We start from the raw sequence: 26,976 nt of genomic DNA on the forward strand, positions 1-26,976 counted from the left end.
TTCTCAGGCTTCAGTAGGGCAACCACTGTTGCCTGTCACCAGCCTGTTGGCACTTCTCTGGTTCTATGCACAGCAGTAAAAAGCATCAGCAGCTAATCCTGTCCCCGTCTCCCCCGGTTCTTGAGAAACTCTGGAGGAATGCCATCAACCGCTGCAGCTTTCTGGCTTTTGGTTTCCAACCGTGCAACGTTGATCTCCTTGACAGAATATGGAGAGGAGAGTGGGAATTCCTCTGAGCATTGCTGGTTCTTGTGGAATTCCCACTGGACCTCCTGGCATGTAATTTTTTCTGCTGGCATCTTGCTGTTAGAAAGAAGATGAGAGGTGACAGCATTTGCAGTCACCTTTGCAGGGCAACCCTCAGGGCTCTGTCCTGGCCCTGATACTTTTTAATCTACACATCACGAATATGCCAGCGATGGAGTCAAGGAAATTCATGTATGCAGATGACTGCCTTAACAGTTCAGCATACAAGCCTTCATGCCATCAGCTGCACCCTAACCCAAGATCTTAGCACAATGGCTGAAACTAACCAAAAAAAATTAAACATAAAAAAGAAGCTTACAAGAAGTGGAAGGTTGGACATATGACCAGGGAAGAGTATAAAAATATTGCTCGGGCATGTAGGAATGAAATCAGGAGGGCCAAATCGCACCTGGAGCTGCAGCTAGCCAGAGATGTTAAGAGTAACAAGAAGGGTTTCTTCAGGTATGTTGGCAACAAGAAGAAAGCCAAGGAAAGTGTGGGCCCCTTAATGAATGAGAGAGGCAACCTAGTGACAGAGGATGTGGAAAAAGTTAATGTACTTAATGCTTTTTTTGCCTCTGTCTTCACTAACAAGGTCAGCTCCCAGACTGCTGCGCTGGGCATCACAACATGGGGAATAGATGGCCAGCCCTCTGTGGAGAAAGAGGTGGTTAGGGACTATTTAGAAAAGCTGGACGTGCACAAGTCCATAGGGCCGGACGAGTTGCATCCGAGAGTGCTAAAGGAACTGGCGGCTGTGATTGCAGAGCCATTGGCCATTATCTTTGAAAACTCGTGGCGAACGGGGGAAGTCCCGGATGACTGGAAAAAGGCTAATGTAGTGCCAATCTTTAAAAAAGGGAAGAAGGAGGATCCTGGGAACTACAGGCCAGTCAGCCTCACCTCAGTCCCCGGAAAAATCATGGAGCAGGTCCTCAAAGAATCAATTCTGAAGCACTTAGAGGAGAGGAAAGTGATCAGGAACAGTCAGCATGGATTCACCAAGGGAAGGTCATGCCTGACTAATCGCCTTCTATGATGAGATTACTGGTTCTGTGGATGAAGGGAAAGCAGTGGATGTATTGTTTCTTGACTTTAGCAAAGCTTTTGACACGGTCTCCCACAGTATTCTTGCCAGCAAGTTAAAGAAGTATGGGCTGGATGAATGCACTATAAGGTGGGTAGAAAGTTGGCTAGATTGTCAGGCTCAACGGGTAGTGATCAATGGCTCCATGTCTAGTTGGCAGCCGGTGTCAAGTGGAGTGCCCCAGGGGTCGGTCCTGGGGCCGGTTTTGTTCAATATCTTCATAAATGATCTGGAGGATGGTGTGGATTGCACTCTCAGCAAATTTGCGGTTGATACTAAACTGGGAGGAGTGGTAGATATGCTGGAGGGCAGGGATAGGATACAGAGGGACCTAGAGAAATTGGAGGATTGGGCCAAAAGAAATCTGATGAGGTTCAATAAGGATAAGTGCAGGGTCCTGCACTTAGGACGGAAGAACCCAATGCACAGCTACAGACTAGGGACCGAATGGCTAGGCAGCAGTTCTGCGGAAAAGGACCTAGGGGTGACAGTGGACGAGAAGCTGGATATGAGTCAGCAGTGTGCCCTTGTTGCCAAGAAGACCAATGGCATTTTGGGATGTATAAGTAGGGGCACAGCGAGCAGATCGAGGGACGTGATCGTCCCCCTCTATTCGACATTGGTGAGGCCTCATCTGGAGTACTGTGTCCAGTTTTGGGCCCCACACTACAAGAAGGATGTGGATAAATTGGAAAGAGTCCAGCGAAGGGCAACAAAAATGATTAGGGGTCTGGAACACATGACTTATGAGGAGAGGCTGAGGGAACTGGGATTGTTTAGTCTGCAGAAGAGAAGAATGAGGGGGGATTTGATAGCTGCTTTCAACTACCTGAGAGGTGGTTCCAGAGAGGATGGTTCTAGACTATTCTCAGTGGTAGAAGAGGACAGGACAAGGAGTAATGGTCTCAAGTTGCAGTGGGGGAGGTTTAGGTTGGATATTAGGAAAAACTGTTTCACTAGGAGGGTGGTGAAACACTGGAATGCGTTGCCTAGGGAGGTGGTGGAATCTCCTTCCTTAGAAGTTTTTAAGGTCAGGCTTGACAAAGCCCTGGCTGGGATGATTTAATTGGGGATTGGTCCTGCTTTTGAGCAGGGGGTTGGACTAGATGACCTCCTGAGGTCCCTTCCAACCCTGATATTCTCTGATTCTATGATTTAAACATCTGTCTTTGTAGCAGATCAGGTTTCTTGTATTCAACATCTTTTCAAGAGAAAAGTTGGTGCTTTTGTTTTCAGCATCATGCCATTGCTGAAATGGCCATGTTTACATCAACGATTTTCAATTAAAATTTGTGACATTTGAAAAAAAACCCACACCCACACATACCTGTTCCTGGCAAACAGCTGGTTGTGCTCCCTGACCAAACCCCAGTCAACTGGCAGGTTCGTTCTTCTGATCCAACAAGCCTGTATCCTTGATTGCAGCTAAATCGGATGGTTGAGTCCAACAGGTAGTTTGTCCCTTCTTTTTTCCCATTGGTGGGGTGATCCAACCAGCCACAAGAGACCACTAAGAAAAGGAGATAACAGCTATCTGGTGAAAGTCTTTTAGTTTCACTGGCACAGCTAGTCCAGTGAGTTGCATGGTGATTTAAATATAATTGAAAAAGAGTAACAGATTCTTTTAGTCTAGCAGAGCTAACAAATGGGAGCAATAAACTAGCAAGAGCAACCTTAACTCAACATGAAGCTGGTGATAGTCACACCCACAGCCCTGTTGATCTTCAGTGGATCATGGGTATTTTCTGACAACACAGTTGTGGAACATCATCATAATTCAGTATTTGTCAGCCAAATACTTCTGCTCCCGAATATTCTGGAGGCTGGTATCTATTACTTTGCATTTATTTTTTATTCTTTTCATCAAGTAGACTAGAACCCACATAATCAAAGTTTGAAAGGGTAGCTCTGGGTATCACATGACCCTTCACAATCTGTTTCTACAATTCTGTGATTTCCACAGTAGAGATCTAAAAACCTTATTTTTTTTTTTGCGCTGCAAATGAGCTGATTTACTATGTCACCTCTTCTTTCTTTGTCTCTCTTTAGAGCTGTAAAAACGATGTATAACAGAAAACTGTACCTCATACACACAGGATACAAGTACACATTTTAAAAATGATCAAATTCTATTACTGAACAAGAGTTTCTGGACTTCAGAAGCAGTAACAGCAGGAGTGAGAGAAACTATGGTGGTCAAAACTGTGATTATATTTGAGTTAATTTTTCTCTTCATTTGGGGACTTGAAAGCCTGTTTTTGGCAGATGTATTGTTACTCAGTGAAGACAAAAGTTTAAATTACATACATGGGTGTCTTCTTTGCTGACAATTTTTAACTTGCCTCCATTTATGCTGCCAAAATGGGACTGCGAACTAGTTGCAGTTGTCAAGAGGAAGAAAAGCAAATATGATGCCCACTAACCAGTCAGAGTGTCCTATGCCATACTGTAAGGAGCCTGAGGTAGATTTCAGGGGCACTACTTGGTCCTTTGTGAGGAAACGGTTACTTACTATAACTATGGGTCTTCATGATATGATGCAGATGTGTATTCCATGAAGGTGTGTGTGTTCTCAGTGCACCGGAGACGGAGAATTTTGCATAACAGTACCTCTAGGAGCCAGTGCTTGTGTGTCGTGCTCATAGCCCCACCCCGTCTATATGAGGCAACAATGCCTCAACCCCCCGCAGTATCTTCACAATGAATGCATGGAGACTAGACCCCAGTGCAGAGAGGATGGAGGGTGGGTTGTGGAATACACATTTGCATCACATCTCGAAGAACCTCAGTTATAATAAGTAACCATTTCTTTGAGTAGTTGAAGCCATTTATTTCACTTAGGTGATTCAAAAGCAGTAGCCACAAATGGTGGGACTAAGAGCCTATCTAAACAAGGATTGCAGGATCACCTTCCCAAAGTTTGCATCAGCTCTAGATGATGCAGTAATAGCATAATGGTTCTCAAATGTATGTATCAAGGACCACATGGCAGTCTTTCAAATATCCACTATTAAGACGTCACTTAGTAACACTATTAACGTAGCCTGTGCTCTTATGGAATGAGCTTGCACCTGCTGAGGAGGCGTAGTCAAAGCTATTTCATATGCTGTCCTGTTATAGGATGTTATCCACTTAGAGTTTGTTTGTGAAAAGACCGCTTGCACCTTTCGTACAATCTGCATATGACACAAACGGATGAGGCGAAGCATGAAATGGTTAATTCCTATGCACGTAGGCTATACATTGTCTGACATCTAATGTGTGGAGATGCTGCTCCTCCGGAGATTAGTGTAGTTTCAGAAAAAAACAGATACATATACCGCCTGGTTCAAATGAAACTGAGAGACCATGTTAGACAAAAATTTTGGGTGCAGCTGTAAAGTTACTTTGCTCTTGTAGAATTGTGTATAAGGAGGCTCTAGCATCAGAGCCTGCAACTCTCAGCCTCTCCTTATGGATATTATGGCCACCAGGAATGCAGTCTTCTGACATAAAAGAGGAAAGGGACAAGATGCCAGAGACTCAAACGGAAGGTCCATCAACACCACTAGGACTGTGTTAAGGTACCACAAAGGGACTGGCTCTAGAACTGGAGGATGACAACAAAGATGCCTTTTTAAGAGTCTTGCTATCATGGCACTGGAAGAGACTGATCTTTCATGAATGGAGGGGTGGAATGCTGAGATCACCACCAGATGCACCCTCAATAAGCTAAATGCAAGGCCTGACGACTGAAGATACAGCAAATATCCAAGATGTCATGGATAAAGGCCAGTTTGGTTGAACTCCAAGGGCCAATGACCACAAAGAAAACAGCTTCCAGTTCCCCAAATAGGCCATTCTGGTAGAGGGCTTTCTACTATTGTGTAGAACCTATTGAACAGCCAACAAACACTGCTCTTCCTCATCATTCAACCACAAAGCAGCTATGCTGTGAGATGCAGGGAACTGAGCACGGGATGCAGTGTGCAACCATGATTCTGTGTGAACAGGTCAGACTAGAGAAGAAAGGTTATGGGACGCTGAATCAATAGCGTGAGGTTGGAGAACCAACACTGCCTCGGCCGCATCAGGGCAATGAGGATGAGCTTGGCACAATCCGCTTTTAGCCTGAGGATGACCTGTGGAATGATTGGGATCAGAGGAAACACATACAGCAGAGGCGAATGCCAGTTAAGATGACAGGTGTCAGTCAGGGAGCCTGGACTGGTACCCCACAAAAGCAGAACAAACACGTCTATTGTAGGAAACAGGTCGATTTTCAGGGATGCATTGGTGATAACAGACCTGGTTGGTGAGGGCTGGGCAAAGGGAATGCCTTGGTGTAGATTCTCCTGAAGTGTCCACAGTTGCAAGGAGTCCAGGGCCAATGGAGGGAGGTGGATCAATCTGTCCAAGGGATGAAGAAATGGAGGATAAACTGTCCTAAGCCACATCTGAAGAGGGCAAAGATGCAATCTTACCAATTGGATCACCTACATGCAGGAAGACATGTAGCCCAAGAGCCTCAAGCACACCTGAACTGTTGTGGAAGGTTGAGACTGTGACAAAAGTGGCAAATTGCCTGAATACTGTTGGTTGGCAAAAATGCTCTCAAACTCTATTAGGACCTCAATGCTCTCAAACTCTATTAGGACCTCAATGAACTTGATTTTCTGAGTGGGAACCAATGTTGACTTTCTGGTGTTTAGGATGAGACCCAGATGGTTGAGTAAGTGCAGTGTAAGGTGTGTGTGAGAAAGAACTTCTTATCTGGACCTGCCCCTCACTAGCCAGTCATCCAGATATGGGAAGATATGGATTTCCTTCTTTCTAAAGTATGACATTGGCTTGACCATACACCTGGTAAAAACCCGGGAGGCAGAAGAGAGGCAAAAAGGAACCACTGAAATGGCACTCTACCATGAGGAACTGGAGGAATTTTCTGTGGCTCAGCAAAATCGCCACATGAAATAAGCACCCTGAAGGTCCAGAGCAGCAAACCAGTTGTTCTGAGATAATGCAAGGATGGAAGTTGATACGGTGACCTTTGGAACCTCATGTATCTATATGTTGAGGCTGCAAAGGTCGAGAATAGGTCTTACCCCTCCTTTGGATTTGGGAATCAGAAAGCTCCAGGAATAGAAACCCTGACCCTAGTGTTCTGGAGGAACCTCCTCTACAGCTCCCAAAGCCAGTAGAGACCAGACCTGCTTGAGGAACAGTATCTCATGAGATGGGTCCCTGAAGAGGGACAGGGAGAGGCGGAGAGGAACTGGACAGAATAGCCCAATCTGACAATGCTTTGGACCCAACTGTTGGTGGTAATCGAGCCCCAAGCACTGTGGAAGCAAGCCAGCCTGTCCCCAAATGGAGGGAACAGGGTAAAGGAAGAAACAACTGAACTGCTCTAGACTAACAAATCAAAATGGGTGCTTGGACCCGAATGCCTCCTTCTCTGGATAGATGTCTCTTTCTGGGGTAGCGCAGCTGTCTTAGGGGAGTGAAAGGCTGCCCAAAGGTGCATTGCTGACAGTATTGTTACTACTGCTGTTGTTGACCGCCATAGTGATGCCTTTGCACTGATGGTGTATACACCCCCAAGGAATGTAGGGTATCCCTAGAATCCTTGAAGGAGTGCAGAGTCTTATCTGTTTTGTCAGAAAAGAATACCTGGCCATCGAAGGACAAATCCTCTATAGCCAGCTGCATGACAGGAGCAATGCCCTAATTCTACAGCCAGGACACCCTTCTCATGGACACTGCCAGGGCCATCACTGTGGCTGAAGTGTCCCTGACATCCAGTGTGGACTGTAACGATGTCTTGGCCACCAAGACACTGATGAACACCTGAAATTCCTCTCTGGAGGCTTCAGGCAGCTGGTCTGCAAATTTAGACACAGCCATCCTATTCACAAAGTCATAATTGGACAACAATGACTTCTGGTTCACAATCCACATTTGCAGAAAAGAAGAGTTGTAAATATTTCTACCCACTAAGTGCATCCTCTTGGAATCCTTGTTCTTAGGAGTGGACTTAAACCTGGTTAGCTGAGCTCTGTCATTCACCATAATTACAACCAGAGAATTAGGGGATGGGCTGGAGTAAAAGCCCTCAAATCCCTGTACTGGGACAAAATAGCATTTCTCCAAACACTTTGAAGTAGGTGGCACTGAAAGTGGCATGGTCCAAAGAACCTTTGCAGGCTCCAGGAGAACATCGTTAATAGAAAAGGCCACTCTCCTAGGGGCAGACAGGTGCAGGATATCCAACAATTTATGGGTATTCTCCTGGAGAAGCTCTGCCTGGATGCCCAGAGAAGCAGCCATGCACTGAAAATGGTCCTAGTAGGCCTTGGAGTCCTCAGACTTTGAAGGAGAGAAAGAGCCGTGCACTGCTGAATCATCCTGGGACGATAAAGAGGCAGTTAAACTACACCAGGACTGGATTCCATTCCTATACTGGCAGACCTGAATGGGGCAACTCTGGAGGCTCTGCCAGGGGAAGGCTCAATGGTGTCTGAACCTGTGGTGGGTCATTGACATTGACATGCCCAGAGAGCTCACCTTAAAGTGAGATGAGGTGTGTGACCTCTGCAACTGATGAGTGTCCCATGGATTCCATGAAGGCCACTGGGCATAAGGATAGTGCATTGGTGGCCAGTAGGCACCAGGCTAGGGACTCCTGTCATAACCGCAAGACAAGTGCCAATCCCAGTACCCATGATGCTCCATGAATGGCCTTCAACATGGGCCAGGCAATGGAGAACAGGAGGAAGAACATCCCAAACTCAATACCAAGGAGTCTCGGGTTGAAGTGAAGCCAGCCTTGAGGGTGCAAGCATCTGGTCTGACTCATCCGTTGCCCAAAAACAAGGGACCGGCACTGACGGTGGATATGGTACTGCCAACACTAAGTACACTTCTGTTGTTTCTGGTGCCAGGAATGTTGTCATCCCAGAAGTCAGCAGTGGTACCAACATAACTGATGGTGCCGATGCAGAGGGTGGTAAGTGCTGCCATGGTAACATTGGTGGTGCAAAATGTGATGCCAAGGAGTTTCTTGGTACCAAGGAGGTCCCTTGCATCGTTCCCAGCACCAGCCTCACTTCCACAGTCTGCAGCAGGGAAATATCAGGATACAGTGCTGCCGGACCCAAAGGTTCAACAGCCTGCTCAGCCAATGGTGTTGTAAACAATATAGCCCTGGCAAAGCCCTGGATAAGGTCCAGACAGAAAGGCAGAGGAGGTCCATTGCCACGTGATACACTGCTAGAGTGGAAACAGCTGGTACCAGCATCACTGTTGTTAGTACCGGACTCAATGGACACTTTGGGGCCAGAACCAGAGTTAACGGTACAAGGTCTCTGACCTCCACACACAGTATCAGGGACAGGTTCGAAGGACTTCCTCCATCCCGTGTGCCAACATTAACACCATGCCCATCGATACTCTTTCTGGTGGAGGCAGAAGAATCATGAGATCTGGAGTGGTCTCAACAAGTCTTATGCAACCTTTTCCTCTGTGCACTCAATGGGGAGCAGCTCCTCTGCCTCTTTAGAGAGGCACTGGCTCCAGAATGCGAAACTGCAGCACTCTCGGAACCCTAGGGTAACCTCTGATCCAGGTGTCTCAAACACATGGCCTGTGGGCCACATGCGGCCCGCTGAGTTATTTCCTGCGGCTCGCCATAGGCGCTGACTCCACTGGCAGCCAAGCTCCCCTCACCCCCCGCCCCTCCTCCTCCCTAAGTGTGCCACATCCCTGCTCCTCTGCCTATCTCCAAGCGCTTCCTGCCGCCAAACAGCTGTTTGGTGGTGCTTGGGACTTTTCAGGAGGGAGGGGGGAGGAGCGGGGACGTGGTGCACTCAGGGGAGGACGTGGAGAAGAGCCGGAACCAGGGCGGGAATTTGGGGAAAGGATTGGAATAAGGGTGGCGGGGGGCGAAGCCTTTGGGGAAGGGGTAGGAAAAGGCAGGGCCTCATGGAAGGGGTGGAGTGGGGGCAGGGCCAGGGGCGGGGGGGCTTTAACAGAAGTAATTCTAAAAGTAAATATGTGTTTCGTCGTTTGACTGAGGTGCATTACTGAGCGTTTGATATTTTATTAAAACCCCTCTTCGCATTACAGTTTTAAAACAGTTAATACATTTACTTTTAATAGTATATTACTCTTCATTTTTTTTCATTTTTGACTATACTTTTGTATCATTGTATGAAAACGTTTCAGTGATGCGGCCCTTGGGCCAATGTACTAGTCTTCATGTGGCCCTCATAGTGATTTCTGTTTGAGATCCCTGCTCTGATCTGATGTAGGCCTCAGTATCAAAGCAGGCACTGCTTTAAGTGAAGGTCCCTAGCCACTTGAGTCCATTTTGTGAACAACTTGCAAATTGAACACCAATCTCGGACATAGGCCTTGCCCAAGCAAATGAAGGACTGTATGTGGGGATCATTGTTAGGGATTGCTCCCCCACATGATGGACAATGTTTAAACTCTGGTGAGCGTATCACCCAGGAAATACTTAACTAAATCTAACTAACACTAATACTAAGGATACTAACTAAATATACACAACAGCATAAGACAGTGGCAGTGCTGCCTCATATAGCCAGGGGAGTGGCTGCGAGCACAAGGTGTGACAGCTACCTCCTACAGGTACTGCTAGGCAAAATTCTTCAGCTCCAGCATGCTGGGCACGCACACATACCTAAGTGGAATACATGGCTGAATCTACTCTGAGAACATCATGAAGCTAATTACATGGTGCCCCTGCACTTTGTCACAGGGTCCTTGCAGAATGGCAAAGGAACTCTGTGGCCAATCCATGTAATTATTTGCCTCTCTTCCTCCAGAGGAAAGGGAAGGGTGTATTTTATTAATATTGTTGGCACAGTAATGAGTCTTACATGTTTGTCCTGAAGGTATTGAATTTTGTGGTCCTTCTAATTTCTTGAGGAGCAGACCTCCTCAGTTGTGGGCCAGCCTGCTGAGAAAACTCTCTCCTGCTTTCATGAGCCTCACCCTTGTCCAATAATTTGAGCAAGACATGGTTGCTGAGGTAGCCAGGCATCGCCCATTGGGTGTTATAAAGATTAAAAACTTGGCACTTCCACTTTTCATTTCTCTTTTGTAAGGTTTAGCTTTTAGCTAGCTATTTTTTAATCTAGGCACTGATCTTGCTTAGGCATTTGAACTGCTGGAAGACTGTTTTCTGAATATGTGGTATGATGGAAAGAAGGGGCGTCAGCTATGTACTAGTGGCATTAGAAGCCATGGTATCTCACAATCTACTCTACTAGGGTTACCCAGAGTACCCAATTCAGGAAAGCACTTAAGTACACGTTTAAGTCCTTTTCAGAATTGAGGCCATAACAAGTAGAGTGGGAGAGAGGACCGAACCTTGAACTTCATATGAGGGCTCTACAAATGTAGCTGCAGTTGCTCAACAGAACCATTTGGAACTGTTCTTAGAGGCAGGTTGTGAACCAATTCCAGACAATTTTGCTTACTTCTGTCATGTTTCTGGGGACCCCCAGTAGCATCTCCAGGTAAACTGTGTTAAATGTTCCTGAGGGATTCAGAGATATGATTATGGAGGTTTGCACTCTGCCAGGAAATCAACTACTTGCACAACCAGCACTCTCTCTGCCAGATACTGATCTAAAATCTGACTGGGAAGGGTGTAGGATCTTGGTGCACATGAGGTGTAGCTGGAGACTGTTGTAGATGGTTCTTCATCAACTTCTTGCTCACCTGGCTCAGGAAAAGGAGTTTAGAGACATAGTGTTTACTGTTGGGGTTACTTGCCTCAAGAGATGGTTTCCTCAGCACTGATCAGATAGTGTGTGTTCTCTCAAAGGAGGAGTTGACTATAAAAGCTAAGAGGGCCCAGACACTCAGGACATGATAGGGGTAACCCAAATCCCACATTGTTTGAATTTCCTGTAGTATTTCAGGGACTTCCTGTTGTATGAATAAGCTGATGTCTGACAAGGAGGCTATTGCCTATGGAGGGCTCTGTGTGCAGTCTCTGATCCTGGAACCTAGAAAGGCAATCCCACAAGAAGTGGCGACAGAAGAAAGTGCAGAAATGAGAACAGGAGCTAAAAGGGGAAGGGTGGGGAGCATATCAGTGGCTCACTGTGACCCTAAGAATCCCTCAGTACCAACTGGCAAAGGGTCCACTGTTGTGTAACAGCAACTCTTAACAGGCCTGACAAACTCACTACTCCTAGCACACATGGTATTTATCCATAAATGATCTCATGTGAAGTCTCTAATAAAAGCGTGTATATGTGTACATATATATATCTCATACTGATCCTCATAATCATCACAAGATGTACGTATGGATGATATTTAAGGAATTGTGTATATGTTTGAAAAATATGTTTAAATGTCTGTCACCAAAGAGAAAAACAGGTTTCTTCCAAACAAGAGATAAGGTGTGTGTCCCCATCAAAATGTAATTTAACTACTGTAAACAGACACTATGGAAGTCCCATTTACAAGCAAAATCAACAGGGAGATGGGAAGTCAAGACACCACAGGCTGACCCAAAGAAGGTTGCCCTGTCTCTGGGGGAGACAATGAACTTTTGGAAATAAAAGAGGAAGACAAAAAGACATCCTTTTATCCTCAACTTGAGGAAACAGACTGTGTGTTTATATTAACGAAAATGGGATCTCAACCAGGCTTGGTTGGAATGCTGCAAAATATATTTGGGGTGAGAGAAACTTCCTTAGACAGAAGGTTTGCCTGCTAAGTTAAGTTTTATTCCCTAGAAAGTGTTATGATTTTGTTTTACATGTAACCTGTTTCCATTATTCTTACTCACTAGCTCTTAGATCTTTATGTTTTTGATAATAAAACTTACAATTATTTTCACTATAAAGATAACTCAGTGCTGTGGTGTTATACGAGAAGCTGATCCTAATTCGAATCATCAAAACTGGTATATATACTGTTCCTGGAGAAAGCTGACCTCGTAATTCTGTGAGTGTTCAGTCTATAAAGGGCTGAATACCACAGGGGGACATTTCAAAGTGTCTCAGAGACTGGGGTTAACCTGCAAAACAAAGTAAGGGATGGCATAGGCTAGAGGAGATTGTTTGAGTAATCAACACACAAGGAGCTAACACCCAGTTAAGCACAAGCAATTCTCCTTCTTGGTGGAGGCAAATACGTTACAGTGACTCAGTGCTGGGCACCCCAAGAACTAGCACATACATTTCATTGTTTTCTGGTATTTTTTTTCTAAGGAGGGGGTCTTTTTTCCTTCAGGGAAGACAAGTAAAGGTGGGGCTCATGATGGAGGAAGTGGTGGAAGAGTTCAGAGGCTGTAAATTAATTTACTTTCTACCTGTCCAGGTTTTCACTCATTGCACAGAGGGTCTTGGTACAACTGATAGAGATTTCCCCTGGTGAAAACATCACCATACTTAAATCCTCAAACTCATATGTAGTTGCTCATATGTAATCATGCTAGATTAATATTCTGAAACCCTGCACAGAATGCTGTGGTGTTCACTAATGGAGTGCTCTCACTCCTATGCACTGCCCTGATTAACACTGCCTCACCTGGCTGTAGACTCTCCACCAGCCACTTGTGATTCTGATGGGATACTCTGGTGGAATTTCCCACCTTGAGGCTTCTGGTTGTCAGGACATCAAACCTGCAGAAAGGGTCAGAATCACAGAGCAGGGTCATCTCCTTCACCAGGAGGTCAGCAGGGTCTTCATAAGGAGAAAACACTGGTATGAAGGCAGAGTTGTGCTTTTCCACATAGAAGTTGTTCAGTAAGAACTGGGTGTCATAAGTAAAGAGGGAAGTTTCATATTTGACAGCCCCTGAGGAAACAGACAGACAGATGTCTATGTATATGTTCATATACAATATAATTTGGACAGTGCATTCCCTTATCCCCAAAGGTATTATCTCAGCATCAGTTAAACACTATGCAGTTTCAAATATGCAAGGTCGAGACTGATAATGGAACTGCTGCCAGAGTTTTAAAAAGTGGTTCTTCTATCTCATTTTACGTTATGTAAATATATTAGTCCACTGATAACAGGCATCGTAGTTAAGTTTATCAAGTCTCTTTCTTTCAACACTTTCTATATGCATTATCATTAGGAAAAATTCTTCTTTGGGGCTGAAATTTTCCAGGCTTGATATCGATCCAAAAAATATATTTTGAGGGAAGTTTAAGGCAAATCTTTTCAGTAGCCAAGCTACTGGAGAGCGGCAAAAACCCTATCATCTGTACTTTAAAAAAATAGCTGAATAATTGCTTAAAACTTTTCATGTTCAGTAATTAGTTCTTGGTGGAGAGTCTGAGCCTATAAGCTATATCAGCCAGAGAGTCACATGTACATTGGACATGCTTCTGCAAACACTGCTACCCACCTTCTCAGACTAACACCATATTGTGCTACAAATTTCATAGATCAAAAATTTAGAGATGGCACGGACCTCTTAGGTCCCATCTAGTCGCTCTCCATTCCAATACAGGATTATTCCCTTTTGTACATTTACTATTATAATTATTTGTATTACCATAGCACCTAGACTAGTGTTTGGGTCAGTCTAGTTTTAAAGAGTTGATGTTCCCACCATTTTCCCAGAGAAATTATTGCACAGGTTATTAGATACCTGGTGACACCATGATGATATCCTGAAAATATGTTAGATAGAGCAACCCAAACATTATAAACAAACAAAAACCTTCCTTGGAGTCATAATCTTAATTTTTGCATTTTATATTGGAAGCCTGTTGAGGAGGGACTGTTCACTATGGGTTCAGAGCTGGAATCTGGCTGAGCTGTGCTTGATACAGAAATTGATGGATGGCAAAGGGCGGGGGGGTGTACACCACTGTTTTGCCCCCGATCAATCCTTAGAGAAATTTAGAGCAGCCTAATTTTGCATGTTGGAGGTATCTGGCAGATTATTTGAGTTAGATTTAAACAGCCCTTCTCTTACTTTCTTACCTAGCATAAACTGCCTGTTTTCTGTCCAGGAGTTTGGCAGTTAGCACAAATGTCCATGCTTGCTAAAACTCTGTCAGAAGATGATATATCTGAATAGAAACAACACTTATATTCTGGGGATCACAGCACTATTGTGACTTTTCAGTCACTTCATGCTAGCTCCAGTTGGACACTCAACAGAAAAGCTAAGATATCAAAAATGCATTACAAGCTCCATTCTGTGATACAGACAATGTAGGAGGCCTTACCTTCCTGGCTCTGGGCCCGACACATGTGACTGTGAGCTCCACCCACTGGAGTACAGGAGGCCCTACCTCTTTACTACAGGCTGCTCAAAACAGATTTGTTCTCTTTGAAGATGGCTTAATTTTCTATGCTGCAAATAATAAATGGTTTTGATTTTCTGAAGCTACTTCATGTAAACCTGAGAATGGAGTAATGGGCCAGGAAATTACTTACAGTCAGCTCCAAACTCAAACAACTGCTGAGGGCTGGCATCAGATGACATGGTTGTCCCATTTTTGAAGGTATACTCATCCGTTGGATTATCATTCATAACCCCCAAGAGACCCTGTGTGTGATTGTGAAACTCCACTGGCAACAGGACTGTCAGGCTCAGAAATCCTCCCCTTCCTCTTAGTTCCATACCAGCCCCAGAAGAGAACATCACTGTGATGTTCTGATCAGCTGTGGAATAGAGAAAGAGGCCTATAACAAAGAGAGAAAACATGTGATTATATATGACACATACTTCACAATATACTGGCCACATAAATGTTCCCCGACTGAGGGAAAACTGCAAGTTTCCCATTAAACTTCCACTCATATTTAGACTGCTATTAACAGCTTTCATAGAGAATCAAGTGATCATAATACCAGTCATACTGCAGTAACATAAATGCATTCAGCGCACATTTTCATGCTCTATTTTTGAAGAGGAATAATTGAATGTTACCATGTGGCATGTTGTGAGAATCCATGTGAGAGAGAAAAAAAGTTAGATAGCCATTATATTTTCATAGGCTAAATTGACCCTGACCTAGTAGGCAAAGGAAGGGAGTGAAGGGGAGTAAGGAGCTTTTATTCCACTTAACCCTGACACAGGGGCTAGGGAAAGTCACCATCTGTTTCTCCACATATCCCTGGAGACACAAATCACCTGAAATAATGACGAGGGAGGGGAGGAGTTGGGCTATGGCCTCATCCACATCTCCATTAGCAGGGGAACTACATCATCCTTTTGGATAGTGCAACCATGTGCATTCTTCCCTGCACTTCAGGGAGCTCAGGGAAGGGATGTGCCTCCTGAGGAATTACCCTGCCATTACACACCCTGGAGTGGGGTGGCATTAATTCCAGTGTGGGCCAGTGGCTAACTACCACAATCTAGACCACAGCATCTTAATGGAGAAGCATAATATGCATCAGCTTCTCCCTTCACCAGCTCCTTCCCTTTCCCTTGGGCCACTCTAACCAAGTGCCACCCATAATGCAGAGGGAGTCACTGCCACTGCTGAGAAGAGGCACCACAGAAATACAGGCTAGGATTTGCAAAGAAACCCAAAGGAAATAGGCATCCAACTCTGATTTCAATAGGATTTGGACATCTAAATCCCTCACGCTCCTTTGAAAATCTCAACCATAACGGATAATTTACACAAAGTGCTGCTGTACTGACTCAGTCCTCAGAACTTTCTTTGGAGGGATTCTTAACCCTGGTGCCTGCACTTCTGCTCAGACCCAGGCCTCTCTTGCCATCTTCTTGTGCCAGTTAGACTAAGGAAATGCAGGTTAAGGAAGATAATTCCATTACCTATGATAGTGTCCCAGCATAGCTGCTGAGACCCTGCCTGTCAGCTATTTTGCCCCTCATGTCATCTCTAGAATCACCCCCAGATTGACCATTCAACTTGGAAACGAAGGCAGGGACTGGAGCGAACAAACATCTGGGCTGATGTTTAACTACACAGGGGCCTTGTAGGAATACAAAGTGTGATTGGAGCAGAAACACTATAACCCACCCTTTTCAAGGTTGATATCAATGTCTAACCTTTCAAATCCATCCAGCTTTGCTCAGAGAAACTAAGCACCTCCTTGTTCAACAGGACCTCCAACATCCCAGAGTGCTCTGAGTTGCGTACCTCAATCACATCAGAATTATTCTCCTGTATGGCAACTGAAGACAAGCCTGTCACTTTAGCCAGAGTTTCTTCCAAACAAAAACAAGTTCGATTAAAAACACTGCCCCAAGTCCCTCTAAAGTATATGTTAATTTTATGATTTTTACTGTCATATTTTACATAGGATAAATATGAATAATGGTTCTTTGGGGTGGCTTGTAAAGTGTACAGATTATATATAAAGACACAAACCTCTCCCTTCTTACCTATTAATGTCATGTTGAGATTACAATACTAAGCACTCAAAAGTCAGGAAATTCAAAAATCCGTCACTCCAATCATAGAATCATAGAAGGAAGGGACCTCAGAAGGTCATCTAGTCCAACCCCCTGCTCAAAGCAAGACCAATCCCCAACTTAATCATCCCAGCCAGGGCTTTGTCAAGCCTGACCTTGAAAACCTCTAAGAAAGGAGATTCCACCATCTCCCTCAGTAATGCATTCCAGTGCTTCACCACCCTCCTAGTGAAAAAGTTTTTCCTAATATCCAACCTAAACCTCCCCCACAGCAACTCGAGACCATTACTCCTTGTTCTGTCATCTGCTACCACTGAGAACAGCCTAGATCCATCCTCTTTGGAACCCCCTTTCAGGTAGTTGAAAGCAGCTATCAAATCCCCCCTCATTCTTCTCTTCTGTAGACTAAAAGAAAAGGAGTACTTGTGGCACCTTAGAGACTAACCAATTTATTTGAGCATAAGCTTTCGTGAGCTACAGCTCACTTCATCGGATGCTCAAATAAATTGGTTAGTCTCTAAGGTGCCACAAGTACTCCTTTTCTTTTTGCGAAAACACGGCTGTTACTCTGAAATCTGCAGACTAAATAATCCCAGTTCCCTCAGCCTTTCCTCATAAGTCACGTGCTCCAGCCCCCTAATCATTTTAATTGCCCTCCACTGGATGCTTTCCAATTTTTCCACATCCTTCTTGTAGTGTGGGGCCCAAAACTGGACAAAGTGCTCCAGATGAGGCCTCACCATGTCGAATAGGGGGGAATGATCACGTCCCTCGATCTGCTGGCAACGTCCCTACTTATACAGCCCACAGTGCCGTTAGCCTTCTTGGCAACAAGGGCACGCTGTTGACTCATATCCAGCTTCTCATCCACTGTAACCCCTAGGTCCTTTTCTGCAGAACTGCTGCCTAGCTATTCAGTCCCTAGTCTGTAGCGGTGCACGGGGATTTCCCCCCGTCCCCAAATTTCTCCAACACCCCCAGCCCCAGTTTTGTGAACTAGTTACATGCAGTGTTGCCAATTTAGTGATTGTTTGGAAATCTGAATTGAAATTGAAATTGAAACATTAATACACACTTTAAAAGCATATACAGTGTATGATAAAATATGTGTACCTGAAAAAGTATAATAGGTTTGAAAAGTATGAACAAAGACTAGCTTCCTTTCACAGCTGTTGTGTTTCTGACCATGTCAGTTCATTCATTTCAATGATGTTGGCCAACCTAATAATTTAAAATTATGATTTATAAGCAGAGTCTAAATGAGCTCTCCCTGACAGCTAGTGATGAGCTAGGGGCTGTGGGGAAAGGCTTCAGGACCAGATTGTATTTACATTCACACCTAATCTACCTAGGTATCCAGCAAACAGAGCTGTGTTGCCCAGGTGATAGATTTTGGCTGGGGTTGGGTTACAAATCACTTGAATGAAGGTGGGGGGAGGTATAATGAAATGTTGTTATTCTTATTGTATGAGTAAAGGGCATACAGCTAAATAGAGAGAGAGGGTGAGGACAGGTGTTTTGCTTGATGGTCTGCCTGAGTCACAAGTACTATTAGACCTGCCCCTCTCCACTGTTTAAAGACAGAGGTGATTAGGCTCCATAGATAGTCTCTGTTTTGTTAAGTGATCACTACAGCTGAAATCACTGATAATCAGGTCTAAGTGCTTAGACCTGCTGTGGGACTGTGTTTCTGTGGAAGAGACGGCCCAGTCTGCACTAGCAGCAAGGTTCCCCCACTGAGAGCTCAGCTAAAATCACTGAGAGCTGGGTGGAACCTCAAGAGACCAACTCACAGAGGTCACAGTGGCAGCAGAAGGTGACGGCGCAGGGCCATTGGCAACAGAGCGATGGAGTGAACAGTGACACAACAAACAACAGTGGCCAGAGCGAACAGTGAGCAACCGGAGGAATGAGCAAGGTGCCTTCTTGCCCCCACTTGGGAGATGAACTCATGTGAAAGCACCTCTGAACTCTGAGTCTCCACTGACCAAGGACAACACCAGTGAGTGTTAATGAGGCTGTTAAGAATGGTGGAGACAACACAGTTCATGCGAACAAACATGGCTGTGGCATCATACTTTCTATTTAAGCAAGAGATACCACACACTACAAACTGGAGGCCAATGTTAAGTGCATTGTCACTTGTTCATCCTGATGTTGAACACTGGTTCCGAACAAGACCAGCAAATGCTCACTATCTTTTTGCAAGAAACTCAACTGACTGGCTAGATGCCTGTGGTGCAACAGTGAAAGACTCAACAGTTGAAAAAGTAAAGAACTCTCTCACCACATTCAAAAAATTTGCATACATGGCTGATGAATGCACCAATGCAAATAGTCATCAAGTATTAAGTCATTGTGTATGTTATCTTGATGTCAGTGGTAGGCCAGTAGATACATTTCTAGATGTTCAAGTTATAGAAGACAGATTGGCTGCATCTGTGAAAACCCACATCATAGAAGAGTTAAATGCTTGTCATATGGACCCCAAACAGATGGCTGCTTGTGCATTTGATGGAGCTACAAACTTCTCTGGAAGACATGGATGAGCAAAAGCTTTGCTCAGAGAAAAGTGTAACCCGAGTCTCTCCTATACACACTGCAGAGGCCATCTACTCCAACTAGCGCTAGTACGAGCTGCAGACTCTTCAAAAGACATTAAAAAAGCGATAAATTTAATGTCTTCATTATATTCTTTTTTCAGCAAGAGTCCAATATCTTGAATATCTTGGAAAATATAGAAGATATACTGGGACTGAAGTTGAAATTAGTCCAACCTGGGAAAACCCTCTGGCTTTCTCATGAGCGATCCTTGGCTGTTGTCTTAAAATTACTCCAGCCATTATTACTGGCTTTGGAAAGTATCTACCAAGATGGGATGGAACTAAGTATGAGGCTGGTGGATTACTTCTGCTACTACGTTCAGAGAAGACTATTGCCATTCTCTCTCTTGTAAGTCTACTGTTGAAACCACTTGGGTCATTACACAATGCCATCCAGGCATCTGCTACAACAGTAGAAGATCTTTGTCCAGCAATAGAAGCTACATTTGGTTCAATCAGAGAGCTATCCATTGAAAAAGTACTGGAAGAAGCAAAGACTTCAGTCCAGAAGTTGACTAATGAAGGCATTTATATTGAATCCTTAAGTGAAGAGGACAAGAAGTGTTTAAGACAACTGAAAAAGTACACAGACTTGATTTTTAAAAATCGACAACAGTGACTTCTAGATTCTACTCAACCTCTATGTAGCTTTTACAGATCCCTGTCTTATAAAACACTGACAGTTGAGTGGGAGTGAGGGACTACCAGCAATGGGGCTGCCATGTGCTCAGGACAGAATAGAGAATTTGAACACAGAGTGGAATATCATAAGACGAATGAATGAAGATTTGACTTCAACTTCTTTTTTATCATCACTAGTGGCTCAAGCCAATCTTTATGCTACGTTTCCTGGGCTGAAAGAAGTAGGAATTCATCTCTTGCTACTCCCAGTCACAACAGCTACAGTTGAGCATTCTTTTTCATTATTGAATAGAATTGTGTGTTTTGAAAGACGTTGCCTTCTGCCTGATCATGTGAATGAACTAATGAGCATATCAATTGAAGGAATGGAAGTACTGGACACACGAGAAGCCACCAAAGAATGCATTGCATTCAAGAAGTTCATTAACAGAGTTCTGCAAAATTATAACAAAAAAACAAGAAGGATGTAGATGTAGTACTTCATAGAAGGCTTGAGTAGCCAACTTTAATTTGTGTGATGATTTTAAAATCTAATAAAATGGTCATGAAACATTTTTCAGTTTTTACTATGGTGACATACAGCCCACCTTCATCCTCATAGTCTCAGCCCTCATTGGCCCTGACTCCCCGCCCTGTAAATTTGAACACCTGCCCCCAGGTTCAATTCCTGGGGAAAACACTGGCTGTGCATGGGATTCTTCCATCCTAAGTACAGGACTCTGCACTTGCCCTTAGAATCATAGAATATCAGAGTTGGAAGGGACCTCAGGAGGTCATCTAGTCCAACCCCCTGCTCAAAGCAGAACGAATCCCCAATTTTTGCCCCAGATCCCTAACTGGCCCCCTCAAGGATTGAACTCACAACCCTGGGTTTAGCAGGCCAATGCTCAAACCACTGAGCTATCCCTCCCCTTGTTGAACCTCATCCAATTTCTTTTGGCCCAATCCTCTAATTTGTCTAGGTCCCTCTGTATCCTATCCCTACCCTCCAGCGTATCTACCACGCCTCTCAGTTTAGTGTCATCTGCAAACTTGTTGAGGGTGCAATCCACACCATCCTCCAGATCATTAATGAAGATATTGAACAAAACTGGCCCCAGGGCCAACCTTTGGGGCACTCCATTTGATACCGGCTGCCAACTAGACATGGAGCCATTGATCTCTACCCGTTGAGCCCGATGATCTAGCCAGCTTTCTATCCACCTTATAGTCCATTCATCCAGCCCATACTACTTTAACTTGCTGGCAAGAATACTGTGGGAGACCGTATCAAAAGCTTTGCTAAAGTCAAGGAATGACATGTCCACTGCTTTCCCCTCATCCACAGAGCCAGTTATCTCGACATAGAAGGCAATTAGATTAGTCAGGTATGACTTGCCCTTAGTGAATCCATGCTGACTGTTCCTGATCACTTTCCTCTCCTCTAAGTGCTTCAGAATTGATTCCCTGAGGACCTGCTCCATGATTTTTCCAGGGACTGAGGTGAGGCTGACTGGCCTGTAGTTCCCCGGATCCTCCTCCTTCCCTTTTTAAAGATGGTCACTATATTAGCCTTTTTCCAGTCTTCTGGGACGTCCCCTGATCGCCATGAGTTTTCAAAGATAATGGCCAATGGCTCTACCATCCCATCTGCCAACTCCTTTAGCACCCTCAGATGCAGTGCATCCAGTCCCATAGACTTGTGCTCGTCCAGCTTTTCTAAATAGTCCTGAACCACTTCTTTCTCCACAGAGGGCTGGTCACCTCCTCCCCATGCTGTGCTGCCCAGTGCAGGAGTCTGGGAGCTGACTTTGTTCGTGAAGACAGAGGCAAAAAGTGACAGAACAAGGAGAAATGGTCTCAAGTTGCACTGGGGGAGGTTTAGGCTGGATATTAGGAAAAACTTTTTCACTAGGAGGGTGGTGAAGCACTGGAATGTGTTACCGAGGGAGATGGTGGAATCTCCTTCCTTTGAAGTTTTTAAGGTCAGGCTTGACAAAGCCCTGGCTGGGATGATTTAGTTGGGGATTGGTTCTACTTTGAGCAGGGGGTTGGAATAGATGACCTCCTGAGGTCCCTTCCAACCCTCATATTCTATGATTCTATGAAAAAAAGCATTGAGTATATTAACTTTTTCCATATCCTCTGTCACTAGGTTGCCTTCCTCATTCAGTAAGAAGCCCACACTCTCCTTGGCTTTCTTCTTGTTGCCAACATACCTGAAGAAACCCTTCTTGTTACTCTTAACATCTCTTGTTAGCAGCAACTCCAAGTGTGATTTGGCCTTCCTGTTTTCACTCCTGCAATCTCAAACTCCAGGGGATAACAACAAGAATAGTAATTCCCATCCCTTATATGTACCCAGTCTTGTGAGTGAAGCATACAGCAACACAGGATAATGTCATGGATGTCATGGCAGAAATGGAAAATTAGTTATTCAGAAACACAAATGGTTGACAAGGTTGGGGGGTGAGCCAGGTCTAAGCAATCAGAATCTACTACAACAGCACCCAGAATGTTCTAAGTGCTCTACAGACTTACATAAAAATAGTGCCCCCCCCCCCGCCCCTCACCAGAACAAGCAATCTAAGAAGACAAACTGGCCAACAAGAGTGGAAGAGATACAATATTCAAGCAAAGTGCTCAGAAATGATCAGCCACATTTCTTTAGTTCCAAACAAAATGGAACATGTTTTTAAATGTACATACTTGTATTTAGATTATCAAAATAGTTTTAGGTTTTGCAGGGAGCACTTGAGTTTGATTTGGGGGGGAAAAAGTGAATGATGGAAAGGGAGTAAGATGGGAGTGAGTTAAGGGAAAGAGGGAGGATAGAAAGAGTTCTGGCTTTCAAACAAAGATAAAACTAAACCAAACGATCAAACCCAAAAGATGATTTGTCTTTGTTGCTTGTTCTTTCCCCAACTTACTATTGAGAGGTCTGGCAGGTTGTGTCCTTCCTTGTACTCTTAAGGTTGTCAGATTGGACTCCAGCAGTGTGTATTCACCTTGTCCTTTGAATGTGATGTTAGCTCCATCGAATGTGAGGAAGTGAGGATCCCCAAAAGCAGAAGCTGTTTTACACACATACGTTTAAATAATAAAAACCAAAAAAACACAACAATTATGTGCTCCATGGCTCACTAGATAATTTTTGTGAGGCTTCCGGGGGACAGCATTCATACAGAGAGAAGAAAATATGAAAGGAGTACAGAGGGAGTGTTTCCCAATGCCACTGGTAGCACCAGAAGGGAGTAAATGCATGGCGTAGGGCCAAGGCCCAGAACTCAGACAGCACTGTAGGACTAGCAAGAACTATTTTTTGACACATCACTGCTTCCATTCGCTGATACTCTGACCATGCACCTCCTGACCATTGTTAGTATGGCTCTGTCTGATAAAGACATAACATACTCCTTAGGAAATCACTCATTCTATCACCCCTGGTGCCACTCCAGTTGTGTCACTTCAAGCAGAGACTAGGCACATGCATTTTTACCGATGTGCAATTTAGATCTGACCAGATTATGTCTCAATGACACAATAGTAAACATGTTGGTGGCACATCTATGCTAGTGCTGCAACACTATTGGTGCTGCTGAACCAGTGCTAGAGCAACAGTGGGAGAGTTCAGAAAATATGCCAGTTAGACAAGGCTTTGGTATGTACTGAGAAAATATCCGAATTATACTCCACATTCAGAGAACAACCTCTAAGAGATTGTGTGAAACAGATTTGACCTGGAGAGCTTGCAGCACTGGGAGACCCAAGTCAGCCAGTAACACCAACAGCCCCAGGACAGCCGGTAGTCCTGGGAGAGCCAGATGAGCCAAGAAACATGGGAGAATTTGGAGACAGAGGGGAGCTGCCAACAGTAGGAAATGAAGGGAGAGACAGAAGGCTAGGGAGAACTGGCACTAGTGGGAATGTTGACTGTAGTAGGAGAGTCAGGAATCCTGGAATTACCAGCTCCCCCATGTTATCTTCTTAGCTGGGTCACCTGTGAACCTTCTCCAGTTATGCACTGGTCTCTGGTAGTTTCTCCCTGCCCTAAAACAATCCCAACTCCCTCTTGTTTCTGTGTATTAGGGAGAAGGCAGGATTTCGCAGTGCAGGGGAGAGCAGGGCAGGTTGGTAGAATAAGGGTGGGACCACCAGTGGTATGCCAGCCATTCCTCCTAATTTTATTTTTATTTTTAACAGTGTTATTAATTATATTCATATTGACAACAATATCATACTCATTGTGGTTGCATAGAAGCCCCAACCAGGAATCAGAGCCCCATTGGGCTGGTCACTGCACAGGTGTAATAAAAAGACAGTAGCCGGGTTAGCATGTGGCAGGAGGGAAGAGATGGAGACAAACAACTGAGCGAGAAAGAGAGGAGGGAGGACTACATTACAGTGAGATTATTATTGGTATAAATAGTAGCAGTCTCAGCATACCAACTGTCTAGCTATTGTCATGAATTGTCAAAAGCAACAGCCCCTCTGTTCTTTCTGGCATAGCATCCACTGATGGCCTAAAGCCTTGGGAATTAGCTAGTCCTCAGATAAATTTAACCTTATGATGAGCCAGGCTCCTAAGAGCTACTGAGGAAATTGAGAGTTCAGGATCCTAGAGCGGCAGAGTAGAGCAAGTACAATCCTTGCCCTCGACAGTTCTTCCAAACTGTTTACCATGACAGTTGTTGGCAAATTTAGACTGGCACATTGGACTCCCATCCATGACATAACTTCTGAGAATATACGCAAAAAGAAAAGGAGTACTTGTGGCACCTTAGAGACTAACCAATTTATTTGAGCATAAGCTTTTGTGAGCTACAGCTCACTTCATCGGACACATCTGATGAAGTGAGCTGTAGCTCACAAAATCTTATGCTCAAATAAATTGGTTAGTCTCTAAGGTGCCACAAGTACTCCTTTTCTTTTTGTGAATACAGACTAACACGGCTGTTACTCTGAATTCTGAGACTATATCTTTTATGCATCCAAACAAAAAAACATCTTTACTATTCAGTGGAACTCTGAAGCCCTTACCAACCCGAGGAGGTTTGTAAGTCCTGCAGTCACTGGAGGGACGGTGCTTCAGGTAGAACTGACAGTTATCAGACCACAGACAGCAGTAATAAAAGCTGATGACATCATAAAGCCAATGAGAAAAACCAGGAACCCTAGGAGGCTTTTTGAAAGGTGGAGAACCCCAGTCATGGCCTCGATCAGGTGTACTTCCCCCTATGGAGTCTCGTGTGAGGATCTGGGTACCTGTGGAGTCATAGCAGCACTGCTGTCCCGATGCATACTGGGGGCTGGTTGGAGAAATGCATTGAGAAGAAAGATTCACCATTTCAGCTTTGAAGTACAAATATTTATGAGTTTGGAGCTCAAGTGTTTTTTTGTTTATTGACATTACAAGACATTCTGTAATGTCTATGGTGATTAGATGGGCCCAGTTAAGATTTTTCCATCCCTGAAAGTTAGTTTAGGTTAGGATAAAGTATGGAGTCACTAATTTGGGATAAGACAAGAAAGGATTTTTACATCCAAGAGCTTGTCTGTACTAGGAAGTTGCACTGATCAACTAAAATTGATTTATAATTGAACTAGTTAAATGGCCACATACCGTAAATTACTGAATTAAACTAAACTGATAAAAGCAAAATTTAAATTGATTTAATTAGGTCTACTTTAGGGATTCACACTAGTTTAACTATATTGAGTTTAAAATAAATGTAGTTAAACTTGTGCCATTTTCTGGTATAAAAAAGGCCTATCTCAGCAGCATAGACAACAAGTGAATTGGGGTTGGGGAGCGAGGGGAGATAGAGAAAGAGGCTATTGCATGCTAAAGAGTTCAGGTCCTGACAATCTGTATAGTCCCCCTATGGTTGTGCTATCACCTAAGACTGAACAAATCAAAATACTGCATACAACTGGAATATAAATACGATTCGAAGGACAGAGACTGCAACTAAGGAAACACTGGGGCTTAAATCTGCAACAGGATTTATACACCTACAGCTCAGATTTAGGTTCTATTGTGATCCACAAAACCCCTGCTCAGCTGCTGCCTAAACTCATTTGGCACCTAAATTTCTGCCGTAAAAGTCCCCTAGGTGGCTAGATTTCTTCCTCTGGGTATGCACACTCCTGTCTCAGGCAGGTGCCCAGATGCCTATCTCATGCCGAAGACCCAGGACAATCTTCAAATCAAATAGAGATGATGAGCAGGGGAGTGCCATTCTTGCTTGCGGGACCTGATCTGGTAAACTTATTCTGAGCATACCTAATCCCACACAAAATAGCGGCCCACTAGTAAGGGGACTCACCCAGGATGTGGGAGACCTCCGTTCAATTCCGCCCCTCTGCGTGAGAAAGGATGAGAAGGCGTCTCCCATCTATCAGGTGATTGCCCTAACCACTGGAGTATGTAGGTCCCTCTGACTCTCTTGTTGAAGCTATTCCACTTAACTAATTAAATATTAATTGGGCCAGAAATAGTGAGAATAACTCCACAGTTCACTGCTTAGGGCATTTACCTGAGAGGCAAAAGATCCCTGTTTAAGGAAAGAACATACCCCCTAGTGTACCTCTACACAGCAAGTGGCAGTGAGTCTCAGAGCCTGGGTCAACAAACTCAGGCTCATGCTATGCACTAAAAATAGACATGCAGACAGACATTCAGGGTTGGGCTGGGGAGAAGTTTTTAGTGCTGTAGTGCAAGCCCGAGTCTGTTGACCCGGCTCTGAGACTTGCTGCCACTCATTGTGTAGATGTACACTTAGAGTCCAGAGAATTTTCACAATGAATTATAACAAATTAAAGGCAAGTCAAATTTGGGGACATAAACTGTCTGATAATGCTCCTTTGAATGCTTAATAAAAAAGCAGGTATTTACCTGGCCTGAATGGCCCTTACACAGTGCACAGCTCCAGGATGGTAAGTGCACACACTCCCTTTTTCAATGTCACACCCATAATCAGTCTGAAAGAGACAAATGTTCATACTTGCTGGAATTCCTGTTGTGTCCT

At 44.3% G+C, this 26,976-nt stretch overlaps 1 protein-coding gene across 7 annotated transcripts in view; it reads right to left on the minus strand.

The window, feature by feature from the left end:
* The window catches only part of SUSD2 (sushi domain containing 2), a 78,274-nt gene that overhangs the window by 25,621 nt on the left and 25,677 nt on the right, over window positions 1-26,976 (minus strand). For 4 of the 7 annotated variants that reach the window (XM_048821227.2, XM_048821222.2, XM_048821219.2 and 1 more), the window contains 7 exons: window positions 26,844-26,929; window positions 24,986-25,254; window positions 22,876-23,019; window positions 16,356-16,514; window positions 14,765-15,013; window positions 12,893-13,162; window positions 2,661-2,843 (listed from right to left, as the gene is read on the minus strand). In XM_048821227.2, the coding sequence (XP_048677184.1) occupies window positions 2,661-2,843; window positions 12,893-13,162; window positions 14,765-15,013; window positions 16,356-16,514; window positions 22,876-23,019; window positions 24,986-25,254; window positions 26,844-26,929 (1,360 nt within the window). The remainder of the gene's footprint in view (window positions 1-2,660; window positions 2,844-12,892; window positions 13,163-14,764; window positions 15,014-16,355; window positions 16,515-22,875; window positions 23,020-24,985; window positions 25,255-26,843; window positions 26,930-26,976) is intronic. The other 3 variants (XM_048821220.2, XM_048821228.2, XM_048821225.2) reach the window with 3 other exon arrangements.

Source organism: Caretta caretta, chromosome 15, assembly GCF_965140235.1.
Source record: "Caretta caretta isolate rCarCar2 chromosome 15, rCarCar1.hap1, whole genome shotgun sequence".
Taxonomy (NCBI): domain Eukaryota; kingdom Metazoa; phylum Chordata; order Testudines; family Cheloniidae; genus Caretta; species Caretta caretta.